The sequence below is a fragment of the Micropterus salmoides genome, unplaced genomic scaffold (genome assembly GCF_014851395.1).
Source record: "Micropterus salmoides isolate LMB-PRFRI ecotype aquatic unplaced genomic scaffold, ASM1485139v1 Ms_hic_scaffold_11, whole genome shotgun sequence".
NCBI classification, from domain to species: Eukaryota; Metazoa; Chordata; class Actinopteri; order Centrarchiformes; family Centrarchidae; genus Micropterus; species Micropterus salmoides.
In genome coordinates this window covers 20,424,927-20,442,550 of record NW_024040152.1, presented here as the reverse complement: position 1 = coordinate 20,442,550, position 17,624 = coordinate 20,424,927, and the positions used below count along the sequence as shown (strand labels likewise).

At 41.8% G+C, this 17,624-nt stretch overlaps 3 protein-coding genes across 4 annotated transcripts; 1 reads left to right on the top strand and 2 right to left on the bottom strand.

Moving 5' to 3' along the window:
* The first annotated feature begins 100 nt into the window (after positions 1-100).
* Positions 101-4,548, top strand: LOC119898289 (kallikrein-11-like). Its single transcript, XM_038712475.1, has 10 exons — positions 101-233; positions 340-502; positions 602-855; positions 942-1,078; positions 1,176-1,322; positions 3,320-3,428; positions 3,561-3,723; positions 3,823-4,076; positions 4,163-4,299; positions 4,399-4,548. The coding sequence occupies exons 1-10, from the start codon at positions 194-196 to the stop codon at positions 4,546-4,548; spliced, it is 1,554 nt and encodes a 517-aa protein (XP_038568403.1). The 5' UTR covers positions 101-193.
* Positions 4,549-4,783: 235 nt separating this feature from the next.
* On the bottom strand, positions 4,784-12,526 carry si:dkeyp-84f3.9. Of its 2 annotated transcripts, XM_038712484.1 has the most exons (3): positions 12,145-12,526; positions 10,529-10,654; positions 4,784-9,504 (listed from the first exon to the last, which is right to left on the bottom strand). In XM_038712484.1, exons 2-3 carry the CDS (start codon positions 10,643-10,645, stop codon positions 5,956-5,958), a joined length of 3,666 nt encoding a protein of 1,221 aa, XP_038568412.1. In that variant the 5' UTR covers positions 10,646-10,654; positions 12,145-12,526; the 3' UTR covers positions 4,784-5,955. The 2 variants fall into 2 exon arrangements, with proteins under 2 accessions (XP_038568412.1, XP_038568413.1); XM_038712485.1 differs by lacking the exon at positions 10,529-10,654.
* A 1,773-nt stretch (positions 12,527-14,299) lies between these two features.
* On the bottom strand, positions 14,300-17,179 carry LOC119898312. Its single transcript, XM_038712514.1, has 2 exons — positions 16,984-17,179; positions 14,300-16,489 (listed from the first exon to the last, which is right to left on the bottom strand). Exon 2 carries the CDS (start codon positions 16,451-16,453, stop codon positions 14,825-14,827), a length of 1,629 nt encoding a protein of 542 aa, XP_038568442.1. The 5' UTR covers positions 16,454-16,489; positions 16,984-17,179; the 3' UTR covers positions 14,300-14,824.
* Between the last annotated feature and the right edge of the window lie 445 nt (positions 17,180-17,624).

Below are 17,624 nucleotides of genomic sequence, written 5' to 3'. Positions count from 1 at the left end.
TGACTCATGGAAATCCATGTGTTTGTCTCTTTGACCATAAGGCTGCTTCCCAGGTGGGATAATGTTTAATCATTGTGCAAGGTAGGCTACATGGAAAAATCCTTGAGAAAGAGTAAGATAAAGACCCATTCAGTTTGTCTGTATATAAACCCACTGCATCTGTTCCTCTGTTCATTAGGTGCAGAAAACAATCATGAAGTACTTCATTCTTCTGGCCCTGTTCGCTGCAGCCTGTAAGTTCCTGCTTATTTTGTTTGTGGTGATGAAAACAGAATTTCTTTAGATAAGTTAAATAGTTTTAGTTCATACAACTGTCACACCTCATTGTTTGCACTACAGTTGCTGCTCCCATTGACGATGAGGGTGACAAGATTGTTGGAGGCTACGAGTGCGGAAAGAACTCTGTGGCCTATCAGGTCTCTCTGAACGCTGGATACCATTTCTGTGGAGGCTCCCTGATCTCCAGCACCTGGGTGGTGTCTGCTGCTCACTGCTACAAGTCGTACGTGCAGACATTATTTGCAGACATACGCACTCTAAACAGGCATATCAAACGCCTCATTACTTACATGTAATTTAACCCTCTTTCCTCTCCCTGCAGCCGCATCCAGGTGCGTCTTGGTGAGCACAACATTGCTGTCAATGAGGGCACAGAGCAGATCATCGACTCTGCCACGGTCATCCGTAACCCCAAGTACAACAGCGGCAACCTGGACAATGACATCATGCTGATCAAGTTGAGCAGGCCCGCCAAACTGAACAGCTACGTCCGCACCGTGCCCCTGCCCTCCAGCTGTGCCAGCGCTGGCACCCGCTGTCTGATCTCTGGATGGGGCAACACCAGCAGCTCTGGAAGTCAGTAAAATACTGCAAATAGGAAAATATTTTTGGTACATGTCGGGGTATGAACATCAACATGTATTGTGTTTCTTCCTCTCTAGGCAGTTATCCTGATCGTCTGAGGTGCCTGGATGCCCCCATCCTGAGCGACAGCAGCTGCAAGAACGCCTACCCTGGACAGATCACCGTCAACATGTTCTGTGCTGGATTCCTCGAGGGAGGCAAGGACTCCTGCCAGGTACGAGCTGAAGCCATAATCACTGTTTGTTAAAGTCGACACACCAAACTTCAGGACTCCTGCTCACCTGTTGTCCTTTCTATCCGTGTCCTTTCAGGGAGACTCTGGTGGCCCCGTGGTGTGCAACGGTCAGCTGCAGGGTGTTGTGTCCTGGGGTTATGGCTGCGCCCAGAGGAACAAGCCCGGAGTCTACGCCAAGGTCTGCAACTACGTCAGCTGGATTCGCAACACCATGTCCTCCTACTAAAGTCACTCGACTGGAAGGAGCATCCATCTAAAGAATCTCTAACAATGACAACTGTTTCAAGAAAATAAACATTTAACATCAACCTCACTATTATTCCTTGTTTTGTGCTGTTGGATAAAACATAGATTTACCAATGAAGACAGTCACCAGGAAGCAAAAGAAGAGCAAAATGTAATTTTCCTTTAGAAATGAACATAAGATATTTTTAAAAACTCAGGGACTCTACATAAATATGAAAAATCATAAATCATCTTATCAAAAACAAATAAAGCTGCCGCAAAATGAAATACATTTCACCAATATTTGAGATAAAATACCTCAAAAAATAAAACTGAAAAAGATATATGTGTTTCTGTGCTCAAGAGGCAGAGTTCAGTGTGTCCCATCATACATACACAATACATTTTAGGATTGTACCAAACGTTGTGGAATTAGAGGGATTTTGAGAGAATGAATATTCAAGATGTCTTACTTGATCAATATAAGTACATCTTACTGCATGTTGCTCAAATCAGTAAAGATACAGCATATCTACCAATTTAAGGTTACTAAGTCTCTTTGGATGAGAAATACTGTTTATTTCATCATGCACTGGATATTTCATTTTCATTTTATCCTGCTATAGGCCTATATATGCATGTGTTTGCTTCTGTTCACCAGTGTGACAAAAGAAGATAAATACTGTCTGGAAATATTTCATTTTGCATTAAGATTCTGTTTGTGCCATCACAACATCCAAATCGATAAAAAAAAAAAACATAGTATGGCAAACAATTCAAGAGAAATACTCAGTGGTGGACAGAAACTAAGTACATGTACTCAAGTACTGTACCTAAATACAAATTAGAGCTATTTGTACTTTACTTGAGTATTTTATTTTCAAGCAACTTTCTACTTCTACTCCACTACATTTCACAGGGGAAACTCTTACTTTTTACTTCACTACATTTATCTGACAGCTTTAGTTACACACAAAACATGTGAAGAGGTATAACTTATGATGTTTTGAAATACATTAAACTACCCATAAGTTTATACAAATAGAGCTAAAGGAATTAGTTGATTGACAGAAATTTAATTGCCAACCATTTTGATGATTGTTTTTAAATTGTGATTGTCATGTCAGCATCCCCTGACAAGCATAACCATATTAACAGTACTTTTTACTTTTTATAGTTAAGTATTTTTAAAAGCAGGTACTTTTGTATTTTGACTCAAGTGGAAATTTAAATTGAAAACTTGTACTTTTAGTGGAGTGATATTTAGCAAGGGTATCTGCACTTTTTCACAAGAACAGGATTTGTATACTTCTTTCACCACTGGGAATACTTGAGGGCAAGTATTGTCCCCCCTTTTAAATATCTAGGAATTAACTAAATATCACTGCAGTACTGATACATAGACAATGTGCGGCAGTAATTGCACAGAAAAAAGTGTTCAACAGTGCAAATAGACTGCATTCAAATAATCACTTTGACAATTTTACACTAGTTTTTATCTTGTTTTTTAGTTAATGTTTTATGACTCAGGGTTTTAACCAGAAGTACCAACAGGAGACAGGCAGGAAAATAATTATCTTTAACTGGACTTGTAGGTGAAAATATAAACACTAGAAATGAAATGCAGACAGCTTACAGACACTGTTTAAATGAAGGTTATTGTGTTTTTCTCCAGATGATGGTATGTTTTGCACATGACAACAAGTAATGTGTAGCAGTAATGTAATGTAGCCTTTATTTCATTGAAAGATAACCAGGGATTTTAAGGATAGTATAAAACGCAACACCACATCCTTTCAACTCCTACAATAATCTCAAACAAATCCAGAAGAACATAGCTTTCATGAACAGTGTATGTGATCAGTGGTGGGCCTTAAGCTTGCGTCATCAATAAGTTGGCCCTTGTCTTCCAGATGTCTTTTCACACACACACCCGTTACTCAACAACATGAAGGTAAAAATGGAAATACATGTCCTTGGCCATTCAGATAACAGAGTGGCAGAGTGGGTACAAAAGGGCATGCAGTGCACAGAGCTGACATCGAGGCTCAGACCGAACCCATCATGAAGACTTTCATTCTTCTGGCTCTGTTCGCAGTGGCATGTCAGTATTTATAATAGTCATTTTGTCTGTCTTTGTGACAGGGTAGGACTGACAGGTTATTTACTTTAAGATTTCTTTGAAAATGACTGTGCTGCAATACAGAAATTCTGCTAAATTCTCTACTCCTGTCAGATGCTGCTCCCATTGACGATGAGGGTGACAAGATTGTTGGAGGCTACGAGTGCGGAAAGAACTCTGTGGCCTATCAGGTCTCTCTGAACGCTGGATACCACTTCTGTGGAGGCTCCCTGATCTCCAGCACCTGGGTGGTGTCTGCTGCTCACTGCTACAAGTCGTACGTGCAGACATTATTAGCAGACATACGCACTCTAAACAGGCATATCAAACGCCTCATTACTTACATGTAATTTAACCCTCTTTCCTCTCCCTGCAGCCGCATCCAGGTGCGTCTTGGTGAGCACAACATTGCTGTCAATGAGGGCACAGAGCAGATCATCGACTCTGCCACGGTCATCCGTAACCCCAAGTACAACAGCGGCAACCTGGACAATGACATCATGCTGATCAAGTTGAGCAGGCCCGCCAAACTGAACAGCTACGTCCGCACCGTGCCCCTGCCCTCCAGCTGTGCCAGCGCTGGCACCCGCTGTCTGATCTCTGGATGGGGCAACACCAGCAGCTCTGGAAGTCAGTAAAATACTGCAAATAGGAAAATATTTTTGGTACATGTCGGGGTATGAACATCAACATGTATTGTGTTTCTTCCTCTCTAGGCAGTTATCCTGATCGTCTGAGGTGCCTGGATGCCCCCATCCTGAGCGACAGCAGCTGCAAGAACGCCTACCCTGGACAGATCACCGTCAACATGTTCTGTGCTGGATTCCTCGAGGGAGGCAAGGACTCCTGCCAGGTACGAGCTGAAGCCATAATCACTGTTTGTTAAAGTCGACACACCAAACTTCAGGACTCCTCTGCTCACCTGTTGTCCTTTCTATCCGTGTCCTTTCAGGGAGACTCTGGTGGCCCCGTGGTGTGCAACGGTCAGCTGCAGGGTGTTGTGTCCTGGGGTTATGGCTGCGCCCAGAGGAACAAGCCCGGAGTCTACGCCAAGGTCTGCAACTACGTCAGCTGGATTCGCAACACCATGTCCTCCTACTAAAGTCAATTCAAAGTCATTTGTTTTGGGACAGTAAATTGTATATCCCTTAACTAAACAGAACTCTCCCAAGATACCTCATCTCTTTGTCTTCTTTGATTACATCTCTTGTTCAATGTTAAAAGGATCTTTGAGTCATAACCTTCAGCATCATATCACCAGTAGAAATGTTTCTAGATTTAAGGATGTCCTCTTAAAGCTGGAGTACAGGTTAAAAATGACATGACATGATCACACATCAATACAAAATGGACTTTTATTGGTTTTAAGACAAACTATAACATAAAATCAAATACAGCAAAGCAAAGTGTCCATTTATGTTTATTTTTTTTCATGATTCCAACAAAATCAAGCGAGACACCGAAGCATGAAAATGTAGTTTTTCAAAAGCAGTAAACACAAATGGATGTTGAACAACACTCCTGCTGCACTTGGTTTTTCAGGTGTGGAATGTGCGTTTGTCAGTGTATTTTTCTAAAAAGATTTAGCATCGCTTGATTTCAGTGAAATCAGCACAACACTTTTGAGTAACAGTTTCACTTGTATAAGCCAAGAAAAGACCTGCGTGATTTGAAATGCACACATTTGATATTAAAGTTCACAGTGGTCACAGTGAATCTATGTGTCAGGATGAGGTGACAATGTTTGAAATGTGTAAAACTATACAGCTACTATTCAATTAATTGATCATTGTTCATTGACAATGTGTTATAAAATGAAAAGTATGCGCAGACGTTCTTTGTCAGGTCTGCCAAACCAAACAGCAACAAGGAGTTTGTAAATGAATTCAGTGTGACCTCCACCTTCTCTGATCACTTAGTGATTTTGTCTTGTGCTGGATGTGCGGGGAACATAAATATGCTGGGAGGTTACATGGCAAACATTATTTCTGAGTATAAAAGTTTTTAACCACCCCTTATTTTTCATAGACATTCAGCACCTTTTCTGTTTTCAAATGCTCACTGAACAGCTGATTACATTGTGCCAGGGCTGCTTCTGGCTGGGCGTCAATGCACTGAATGTATAACATGTTTGGGGCGTCTTTGGCACAATCCAAATGTGTCAAATTTAAAATGTTCTATCTGTTCTTTCTGATGGACACAAATATAATTCTAGAAACTAAAGAAAGATTAGTGGCTTCTTCATGAAAACAGAAAGCGTCCCGTATTATTTTGTACATTCAGCGTTATATTCTTAAAATCTGAAAACGGACAGGCATGACAGGTACATGAACACATGAAAGTGAACAAATCTTCAAAAATCCTTTCAGAGGCATTTCCGTTCCCCTAACCTTTCCAACAGACGACATTTCTACATTTTCTAATCTAGGACTACAGGAGCCCTGTGTTAAACAATGTAAAAAATAGTTGATGTAAATACAGAAGGGCCGCTGAATGTCCAGTGAGGTTATTACACCTGGCCTCTGGCATGCTGTAAATAATGGTGATAAAGGTCTGAAATGGCAGGATACGCATTACCACACACAGCACACTTCACACCATCTGTAGACCCTTCATTTGATTTCCTGCCATTTTGGCTCACGTGTCTTTTCACAGTTCTCAGAGGGGTAATGGGTTTTCCAAGTGTATTTTCATCTTTTCTGTCACCGCTGGTCTCTCTATCTTGGATCAAATGTGTGCTGCTTGGACGCTGGGAAGTTTTATCTAAATCAAGTTCCTGATTTTGGACATAGGAAGTCATGGGAACTAGAGGCGACTCTTGACGAACTGGGTCTGGGTATTTGGATAAAGGGCTCGGAGGAGACTTGTTTTCCTCAGGTTCTGGATGAAACATAGCCATGTGGTTGTTTGTGGGAGGGCTAAACATTTTCTTGTTAGACTGTGTATTGTGATCATCTACGGATAAGTCAAAATCAGAGTCCTTGTGCATGTCTTGCGTTGAGGAATGGCAAAGCTGGTGACTGAACAGCAAATCTAGAGTCTTAAAACTGCATCTGCACTGCTCACATTGATAAGGCAGAAACGATTTCTTGGGCCTGACTTGAATCCACTGGAACTCCGGGTGCTCGCTCATGTGCTTCTTGTACAGCTCCACAAACCGAAAGCCTTGCCCGCACTGAGCGCACGTGAAGCGGCCGCGTCTCTGTCGATGGATTCTCTGGTGATGCCACAGTTTCTTCCAGTTTTCTAGAGTCTTACCGCAACAAGCACAGGTGTAACTTTGACCCGGGGCATGAGTGAGCATGTGAGCTCGGAGTCTCCCCATGTGTCTGAACAGTCGCCCACAGCCCGGACATAAATATTTCCTGGGGTCTGTGCGGCTATCTAGTTTGTTTAACTTTGACACGAGGTGCGAGAGGTGGTGAGCTGGTATGACTGTTGACTGGAACGGTTTCTTAGCAGAGCGTTTCTTACGGCCGGTCTGTGATTGTTTTTTCGGTGTTTCACAATTTGCAGCTGCGAGAGGAGCTGAATTGTGTCCTGTTGAACACCTAAGTGCAGGCACTGTGTAATTTATTAATGACATTGTCCCTTCCTCTTTTATGGCAGAGCTGGAGGCGTTTTTCTCTCCTCTGCACTGACTGCGATGGGAGTTAAATTCAGACAGCACACCGAACAGCTTGTCACAATACAAGCAGCGATAAAGCTTCGCGCCGGTGTGGGCTTTCATGTGGCTGTTGAACTCCTGCAGGTGGTCAAAAACATTCTTGCAGATGTGGCACGTGTACGTCAGCGAAGGCTTCACGCGTCTGTTGGGTTGTAAATCGTCACCACTTCCCGACGGTCTACAGGTGTGGTTTTTTGCATTGCTATAATGAGTGAATGATTTCTCACAACGTGTGCAGTTGTAACGCTTCACAGACCAGTGCGTCAGCTCATGAACACGAAGGAAATAGGCCTGACCAAAAGCTTTGCCGCATATATCGCATTTATAAGGCTTCTCTCCTGTGTGGACACGCACGTGTCTTATGAGGGCAGACTGAAACGGGAATGTCTTACCACAGTACTGGCACACCTTTCTTTCTCTTTTTTCTGGGGGAACCGGTCTATGAAGCCCAGGGATGTTTCCATTGTTGTTCCCTCTGCTGTGTTTTTCAGACTTGTTGCTCGCAGAGTCCTGGTCCAGCACATCTGCATGCATCTTCATGTGAGAGGCATACTCTGAGCAGGAGAATTTGATTTTGCAAAATGGACATTTCTGATATAGGTTGCTCTTTCTGTGCGTCTTGAGATGAAGATTTAAGTTTGAATTTTTGCTAAAACCTTTGCCGCATTCAGTGCATTTGAAAGGTCTTTCTCCTGTATGAATGCGTTGATGGATGACGAACTGAGACAGAAATCTAAATGTCTGACCACAGTAACCACATTTCAACAGAGTTTTCCCCCCTCTTTTAGTGTAGGTGACATTTGCATCGGCATTTGAGTTGCCATCCTTATCCACATCACCGCTGTCTGTTTTTTGTTGCGTGTCGTCGCTTCCTTCATGGCCAACATGTGCTCTCTGTAACAAAACTGTACTTATTCTCCTCCTTCTCTTGCCGCCTTTCTTGCGCCTGAAAGCGATTCGCGAACTGTTTGTACCCTCAGATTTGACTGTGGTGGTATAAGATTTAGGACTGTTTACCTCTGACACAGGATTTAATTGATCCAGATCTATCTCGATGTTCTCAGCTTTCACAGCAGGGGGTACCCCAATGGGTTTCGGTGGTTGTTCAGAGGATGTTACGACATCTGCGTTAGAGGGCTCTGTATTCTCCGAGTTTGTGTTCTTTGGAGATTCAAGACTGCTTTTTGATTGTGACGCCACACTGCCATTCATGTCGGCTGACTGTTTTAATTTAGGGTCATCACTCTGAGAAGGGCTTACCAAGCTTAGGCTGTTCAAACCCTCAGATGGAATAACTTCAGGCTCAGCTGCTGGCTGGGGGGACAGTTTTTTGTGTTGTAGTACATCTTCCTTTAGGAATGTCTGCTGCGCTTCTCCTTCTCCAGACAGCGGGGAGAGTTGATCGACCTTTCCATCTGTTTCTGTCTCTTGTTTGTCAGTACTAAGTTCCACCTGCTTTTCTGCCTCTGCTTTCTCACCATAGCCTGGATAATTGCTCAGTGCTGGCGAGGCCTCCTGGGGAACATCCAGTCTGGACACTTTAGCTGGAACTTGCTGATCAGCATGTTTAGCCCTTCTTCTTTTATTACCTTTAAAGTTCAATTTATTACTACTTTCTGTGGTAGTCATTTCAGTTTGCTTGGGGTCTACCTTGCTATCAGATTCAGCCTTTCCATCCTGTGTTGAAGGGTGCTGTTCTCCTCTACTCCTCAGTCTCTGTGCAGGACCGCTTACATTATTAGCAGTAGCAGGAGCGGCAGCAGGAGCGGCAGCAGCAGTGGCGGCAGCAGCCTTAGCAACCAGAGTTTTAAAAGCTGCGATTTCTGTTTTTCTTGGTCTTCCTCTCCTTCTTTTTGGCAGCACGGGGACACTGTCTTCTACTTTACCATCGGCGACAGTATGAGGACCAGCCATCTCATTATGAGGTGAATTATTGATTAAGGGACCGTCTACGGCGTTAGGCACATCATCACTGTTGTGGTTTCCTAAGCATGTTGGCAGAGGTATCGTCGTGCTGATCTCCTTATGCTGAACTGCATCAAGACCAGCAGAATCTGGATCTTTTTTGTCTTCAGTCAGCAACGGTTTTATTTTCCGAGGGCGCCCACGTTTTCTGCGGACCTCCACAGGCTGTCCTTGGCTGTCTGTTGTAGAGCTGCACACACTCGCTGATGTCAATTGAGACTTTGCTTCCATCTCTACCTGTGGCGATGGGTGCTCACTGTGTTGACAATTCGTTCCGCCTTCTATTTCAGATTTAACAAGGCCATCACACGGCAGATGCTCCGATGAGCGGGACTCAGGTCCAGGTTGAGTCAGTGCTTCTGCTTTCATTTCCTCTCCCCACCTGGGGTCCAGGTCTTCCTCACTGCATCTCTTGTCTTCAGGTATCTGTGGAAGAAAAAAATGCATTTGTCACAATTGTATTAATGGTACTTTTGTCTCCTGAAACGGAATTAAATTAAATATATAATTTGTTCTATGGTATTGTCTATCTCTAGACTGCATGCAGTTATATTCTACAACAGTCAGGTGTACAGTAGAAGACAACATCCTAATGAAAATGCATGTAAACATAGAGTAGAATCAAACTGTATTGCAAAATCTGAAAAAAGTTTATTTCCTGCCTTTAGGGACTGCCCTCTCTTCATTTGGATGCCATAGGATCAACATAAACACAACACAATGATTTACTGCACACTAAAATTGGAATAATATGAACTATTCAATAACATTACAAAAAATGCAAACAAAAGAAAAAGAAAGCACTACAACAATAGTCCTTAAGTAAGCCCTCAATTTTGATGTTTGTATAAAGAAAAAGCATAAATATTCCACTAGGAAGATACTCCAGAAATTTTGCTGTATACTGTAATAGACATAGGGCTGGGCAATATGTCCAAAAATTTCATTTTCAAAACATCTGATATCATTCGATATTGATAATTATCACGGTAAATCGCAAATCATTAATTCTTTCAAGTTTAAAGGATGATTTTTGCTCCTGACTTAAAATTGAAGAAGCCAGATGGTTAATTGTGTGATTAAACTGTTATTTATGGTCAGAACATGACAAATACTTGACGCCAAACAGCCAATCACTTCACAAATCTGAGGTAGAACATTCAAAATAATTATGATAAAATCTTTTTTTTAAATATGATTAGTAAATCTTCTTTTAGTCCCCCTTCCTCAACAAAATAAATTTCTTAAAAGAAAAATTAAGTGCTGATTCGTTCGTGGTTTAAATGAATTAAATCAAACATTTATCGACGATATATTAAATATATATATATATGTTATATTGTTATTGAGGAAAATTATATTGCAATTATTATCATTATTGTTTTATTGCCCAGACCTAAATAGACAGCACAACATTTGGAGCGAAACGTCTATTTGTCCTTCTAGCTACCTGCTTGCAGTCCGAAGGGGCATGAATGGAATTGCACGGATGCGATGCCACAGAAGTTAACTCAGAGACTGTATTTTGGTCAGTGCTTCCTCTGCTGAAGGACATTTTACTCCCCATGTCAAAAGTCTGTGGATTAAACAGTGACAAGGAGGTTGTAACTAAAAACAGCAACGTGTACCCCCGCAGGAAAATGCTCTCACGTCACAATCCCTAAAACAGACTGGCCTACCTATTATTGAAAAATCACAAACAGACATTCTCCATAGGAGAGACATCTCTGCATACACTGCATGCTATGCCTGTTTGTTGCACTAACTTGGAAGTAGCTGGCTGAATTATGATTCTTCACCAACTCTTTCAAGCAAGTTAAGTTGGTTATGTGACACAAACATTTCTCATCAGTGATTCAAGCACAGGTGTCAACAGAGAACTGTGGCACAAATCTGGACCAGAGAGAAGCCCGCTGTAAGCAATCACTGGGTCTGTTTATAACTTGCCTCAACAGATTTATGCTTTGCAAGATTTTAAAGTTTCCCACTAAAAGTTCAAAACCTTCATTGCATAGTTTGTAAACTATTAAGTACTCTGCCTAAATACAATTCTTTATTTGAGTATTTCCACTCCAGGCTGCCTAATGCTTCACTGTATTTCAGAGAGAAATGTTGTATTTTTTTTTACACAACTATTTTAACAGGAGTCACAGATAGGCTTTACTGTGGCTTTACAGATTAACATTTTCCCAAAAACATGCACATTTTAGAAATTATGGTGAGCCATTACAGAATAATCTGCCCAGTTGTTTTATAAACTAGATATAAACGAACTACATCCCCACCAGCTTCAAAATGCTACTTACACGTTAAGGCATCATTAATATATGTAAACAAAAGTTACAATAAAAAAAGACTTCTGTAGGATTACTTTAGAAAAAAAAAAAACCTTCATCCATGGTTGAACCTGTAAAGGAGCAGTTTTACGTCGCAACACTGCTCATTTCACTCAAGTAATGCATCTGAATACGTAACCCCATCTCTGTTCATTACAGATTATACGTTAGAAAGACTTTAAAGCTAACACTTCTGAACCAGGAGAACACACTCAGAACCAAAACTCAAAGTATGGTGTTGCAGTTTTGTAAATGTATACATTTCATGTGTGTAACAGGACAGACAGTGGTTGCTAACGTCAGCTCGCCATTCATCTCCCGTAACATAACAAGCATCCTTCATCTGATGCTGAATCTTTCTCATGCACACAGGAGCAAATGGCTGCTGTTGTAACGTTACTTACACATAAACACACTAACACATAACCATGTCCTAAAGGGTCACTTAATATTTATTTCAAACACGTATGGCCGATCCGGCAGCTTCAGCATCCGCTATATCACATCATTAAACCAACAGCATGACTAACAATGCAACTTAGCTAGGCGTTATCTTTCTGTAGGCCAGATCGCTAGCTCCGGTTATTTAACGTTACAGGCCACACGAACCAAACCGTTAACTACTGTGTCAGCTTATATGACTTTCTTTATAATTAATGACGTTTGTGTATGCTACTTCTCAACAGAGGTTTACAGATGTGATGGTTAGAAGTAAACACAAACTGCTTGCCTGCGTGGGAGAGAGTCAAGACTGGTCTCTGCGTAGCCATGCACTGACCGCTGCTCAACTAGCTAGCACTCGCTAGCTCGAAGCTAACATATGCTCTGTCGTTACGTGGCTGCTTGGCACTTTTTCACAAGCATGCATTGGTCTGCAAGCTGAGCTGTTAATGTGGACCGGGCTTTCTCTTATTTTAACAGCAGTTTGCAGCAGTGAGCCACTCGATATCCAGCACAAAGCGACCCGAGAAAGTGTCAATCACACCGAGCGCACACAGTGGATACTTCAGGCGCTGTGAGAAATGTGGGGGTTGTGAGTTCTTCTTGCAGAAGTAACTTCAAAAGTGGCAAAGACGACACAAACGACGTGAGTTCTTTGTGGTAGTATATTGCGGAGATATGGCATTTAAGGACAATAGGCTTGGAAGCTGGAAAAGTGATGCACATCACCATCTTGAATTTTGCAGGTAGACGAACTACTGTGCCGACACTACGACGCTGAAGTTAGCTTCCGATTTGGAAGTTAAGGGGAAAGTTAAGGGGAACTTATATTGCTGAGCGACCGAATGAATCTCCGTTTTTTGCACCTCTCACTGTTGTGAAAGCTTTTATGCATTTTAGGCAAAGCCTTAACGCTGTCTGAAACACTTTTTTAGATTTGAAAAAACTTAATTTTGTTGTGAAAATGACAAAAGGGTGATTTCAATGCTTTTTTCGCATGTAGACCATATTAGACCAGGTACAGATCCAGAACCACTATACCTACAGATCTCAAATCTGGACTAGATTGTCCCAGAGAGGCTAATGTTTCAATCAAACATAGTTTCAGATTTGTGAAACCTTTATTCCTGTTGTGAAATTCCTATAAAGGGCGATTTCACTAAGTTGGGCTACTGCAAAAACTTTGTCAGTACTTGTTACGCATTCAGGCAATGTCGGCAGAATAGACACAACCGGAAAAACACTCCATGGTTGAGGCATTATTGGCATAAGGTTGTTAGCAATAATGCTAACCTTATAATCACAGTAAATCAACTGTATTTGCAGTGCTACGTATTTTTTGTTGTTTGTTACAGAGTGAAACCATATTAAACCAAACTGTGTACCTAGAGCTAAGCAACGTCGGTCGCTCAGCAACGTAAGTTAACTTTCCCTTACGTTCCCCTTAACTGCCAAATCGGAAGCTGCGAATCGGAAGCTAACTTTAGCGTCTTCCCGACACTTCTGCCAGTCCCGCCGTTGCGGGTTTTAGAGTGAGTCAGGGCCACATTTGCTCACATCAACTACCCAATTATTTTTGTGTGCAGGTGTTTTGTTTCTTCCTGCGTTAGATGACTGATTTTCGATGTTCACACCAGATTCCGAGATGACAAGCACACAAACATTACGTGAACGCCGCATCCACTCTTTGGCTATTATATTTACCTCATCATAAATGGACGCACAGCAGCGCCTTATTTTTCCCTTTTAAATGGCCCCCTCTGCTGGAGATCAGGGCCCCAGGATAGACAACAAATACCGAAAAAATCATTGACAAAAGGAGGCTTTTAATATCAGAAACTAAGAATAAGGACGCAATAAAAATGAAGGCATCAAATAAATATAGATAATAAAAGCGCAGCATCGTCCTTAAATGACATTGAAGTTAAAGGCTTAAAAACTGCTCTTATTGTCAAATCTATTTCACAGGAGTGTTGAAAAAATGCAGATAAGCATACCTAGCATTGTGGAGGAATGTCAGTTTAAATAATCATTTGTGTAACTGTTCATGATGCATCAACGTTTTTTTTGTTTTGTTTTTTTACTTCCACCGAATCAAACACTTCACAACATACCAGTATTTACAAGACTTGAAAAGACACAGGCATTTTTGCCAAATGTGCTTTTTGATGTTAAACAAATATATACATGTCTCATTCTATATCTTCATTTTAAAGTTTTTATTTTATCACTTATTTTACTGAAACATTTGTCATATTTACTTGCATTTACTGCCCTTGTCAGGCACCATTAACTTTTTAAGTATTAAATATCAAACGCTGTTATCGATTTAAGTATTTGCACTGTTCTCTGGTTAAAAGCACTACACATTCAGCCCACTTATCACGTGAATAACCTCATTGATAATACAACATGCTGCATTATCCCATGAACAAACACAAAGCGAGTTTGAAAATATAGTTTAATACAACATATTTGTACTGTAGCCTTAAAGAGTGACAAAGCTGGTAAGAACACACAAGGTATTGTGGCCAAGTCCCACAGCCTCACAACACATTGTGATCATACTAAAAGCATATTTAAAAAGTCAAAAAAAGAAAACCCAACTATAATACGGTACCTGGTATCCCACCAAACATGGGTAAACCATTCACATACATTTTGATAATAGACATTATTGGTTTACATCTTCTATAACAATTGCAGGGGCACCGAGGTTAGACTAATGGGAAGTCAATATTGGACAATTTTGGACTGTGTTGACAAAAAATATCCATCTTAATTAAGATACATGTATGCTGTCACCCATACTTCATCTTTTAACGCAGTTCAAAGAAAGCAAGGAAGCGGTATGTTCCTGCACGATGAACCTAAACAAGTAGATGGTGTTCAACCATGAGACTGGATGTGCTTGGTCCATAATTAATATAAAATGTGACATGCAAACTATATCTGCCTCTCTAGCTTTATCAAGTCTTAATAGGGACAGATGAGGTTACTTGGTAGATCATCTCAGCAGGTTTGTCTGGTCCACTTTCAATGATGTAACAATCTTCATCCATATCCACTCCTGTCTTCCCATTCACAGGTGCCGCCCCTTGCCCTTTGTCCAGACCCACAGCCATGACTTGGTTTTTCTTTATGTTACCAGATGCTGGAATACCCAGTTTTCGCTCACCATTCATCTGAGGAGGATTTGGGCTCATCACTGGCGTCACCCTCTTGAGCTTGTAATGCCGTTTGCCACCTCGCACATGCTGTGCCATAAACTCCTGTGCTTTGACACACTTGTGCCTCTGAAGCAGCTGAGAGCTTTCAAAAGGAATATGACAGACGCGACAAGTGAACATATTTGGTGAAGAGGATATCTGCGTTGGTTTTCTCGGTACACCTAACTCACAGTTTGCAGGCGTCTTCACCTGCCCGGAGGGAGCGACAGGAAGTCCATGACTGCGTTTATTGGATGCACTGAGATCTGGACTCTGGTTCTTCGATGAATGGGCCACAGTGACATAACGATTGGATGCACTGAGATTCTGACTCTTCAACTGCAGGGACCGAGTGACGTTAAGCCTCTGATTGCTTTTATTGTATGGTTTCATATGCGGATTTTTCAACTGGAGGGTGGAAGTGACGTGAGGCGCCCAACTGCCTTTAGTGGCTGCAGTAGTACTCCAGCTTTTCAGCTGTACAGAGGAAGTAGCCGGAGACCCCTGAGCACTCAGATTCTGACTCCTGTTTGTACTGGCTTCATTTAGCCTCTTGTTACCCAGTGGTCTTGCAGTGACAAGTCTGAATTTTGTAGCAGTGTTGGGGGAGTTACAAACATGGAAGCGAGGCACTAACTTCTTGCTGGAGAGCAGCAGCCCACATCCTATACAGCCAGAAACCTTATCTGTAACATGAGAGCTGTGGTGGGAGACGAGAGAGGTCCTTGTCAGGAAACACTGCCCACATTTACCGCAAGTGTATGGCTTTTTCTTGTTAAATGTGCGCACTGTTTGCAACAACACGACTGGCTGGTAAATTGTCCAAAGATCCACTGTTGGTGCACCTACACCGGCAAAAATATCACTCATATCTGTTGAAGAGGTTATAGGATTTGGGAGCAAAGACGCTTGTGACACAGATGGATACAACTCAGGCACTTGTGAAATATGCATGGGAACTGGTGGCGTAGGACCTGATGTAATGGGTACTTGCACCATAGGCTTCACTGGCAAAGTAATTGATGGCACATTGTCCAATTTAGGCATCTTCCAGACAACCTCACCTGTCTGTAGTCTTTTCAGCTGCTCCTCCTCTTCCATGCGCTTCTCAATTCTGCGTTTCCTTATCGTTTCATGATCAAGCACTTGATGTCCTGGTTCATGAGTAGTGCTGTGCTCCAGCATGTCTTTGTATTCAGTGAATTCTGTTCCACAGGAGCAGATGTGACTTGCAGCAGAACACGTGTGTTCCTCCAGGCATTTCCGATTCGCAAATATCTGCTCACAGCTGAAGCAAAACCGGCCGGCGTTCATCAGGTCTCTGCCTAAGCCATCCTCGAGGATATTCAGCAGTTTTTGCCTCCCTCTCTCCATGATCAGGGTAGACATGGATGTGTTGATGTGGAGCCCTCTAGAACACCTTTCCTGTTGGAGACCGGTGGTAGTATGAATCATAGACACATTATAACTGAAATGGCAAAATATTCAATGAACTTTTACGTCATTGTGGATACTGTCCATCTCTGAGGAACTAGTTATATTAACAGCTACACACAATAAACGAACTGAATGCTAAGCTGAAGAGAGACGACTAACTTTTCAAAACCACTTGCAGCTTTCTTTGAAGGTTTTACATTATTTCAGAGACGAGCTACGTTAATGAACTCAATTACCAAATAATTTCCTGCCATGTAGCCCATCGGTTGTGAAATGCATACCGTACAATGGCCCATGCAAATAACAGGGTGGCAATTTTACTATGTTATTTTTACAGACCTGAATGTTTGTATAAATGCGTTAGCTAGTGGTAAAGTTTTACAACGTATAACGTTATTTTGTTGAAGGCGCGCATGTCTAGCTACAAGCCTACCCAGCTAAGGTTAGCCTCTACTAGCTCATGGACAATAACGCTGGCTTACCTTCACATGGACATGAAGGTACCACCGTGTCAGTATTCTGGTATGTCCTTGCAACAAACCGCAAACAGCTTGTTAATTTTCGTTCAGTGTGACATTCACAATCGGGCTAACTTGCCGGTGTTTTCAACGAGTAGATAGCAGTTAGCCCATTAGCCACACCAAAGAAGCAGAGATAGACCCAACCACCTCTTCTTCCACTGAGGGCGCGCTTTCACTGCTGCACGTCCGGGTTTGGTTTCCCTATACTGACACCTACCGACTGGAGTCCCAGATTCATTATACTGCGCTACTTCACAGTGGATTAATTTTAGTCTTCATTAAACAACGATAAAGAACACTAGCATGAACTTGAAAGTTTCAACCATGACCTTTGAAACAGTGTTGACTCCACTTCCTTGGTTGTTCTGGAGCACAGTCCTTTGCCAAAGTTGACAAAACAGTATCACCTCAGAGGACTGTGTGATAACAGCTGGAAGCCCCTGAATAAGTGAGTAGTGGACCTTGAGCACAGAGGGCCCTAGAGTGCAGCAAATTGAGTCTATTACTGTTAATTTGTCAACGTAAAGATTGATAGAAAATTAAATTTAATAAACATAAATTACATTGAATATGGCCTATTAAATGAAAAGTGGAGAACTACT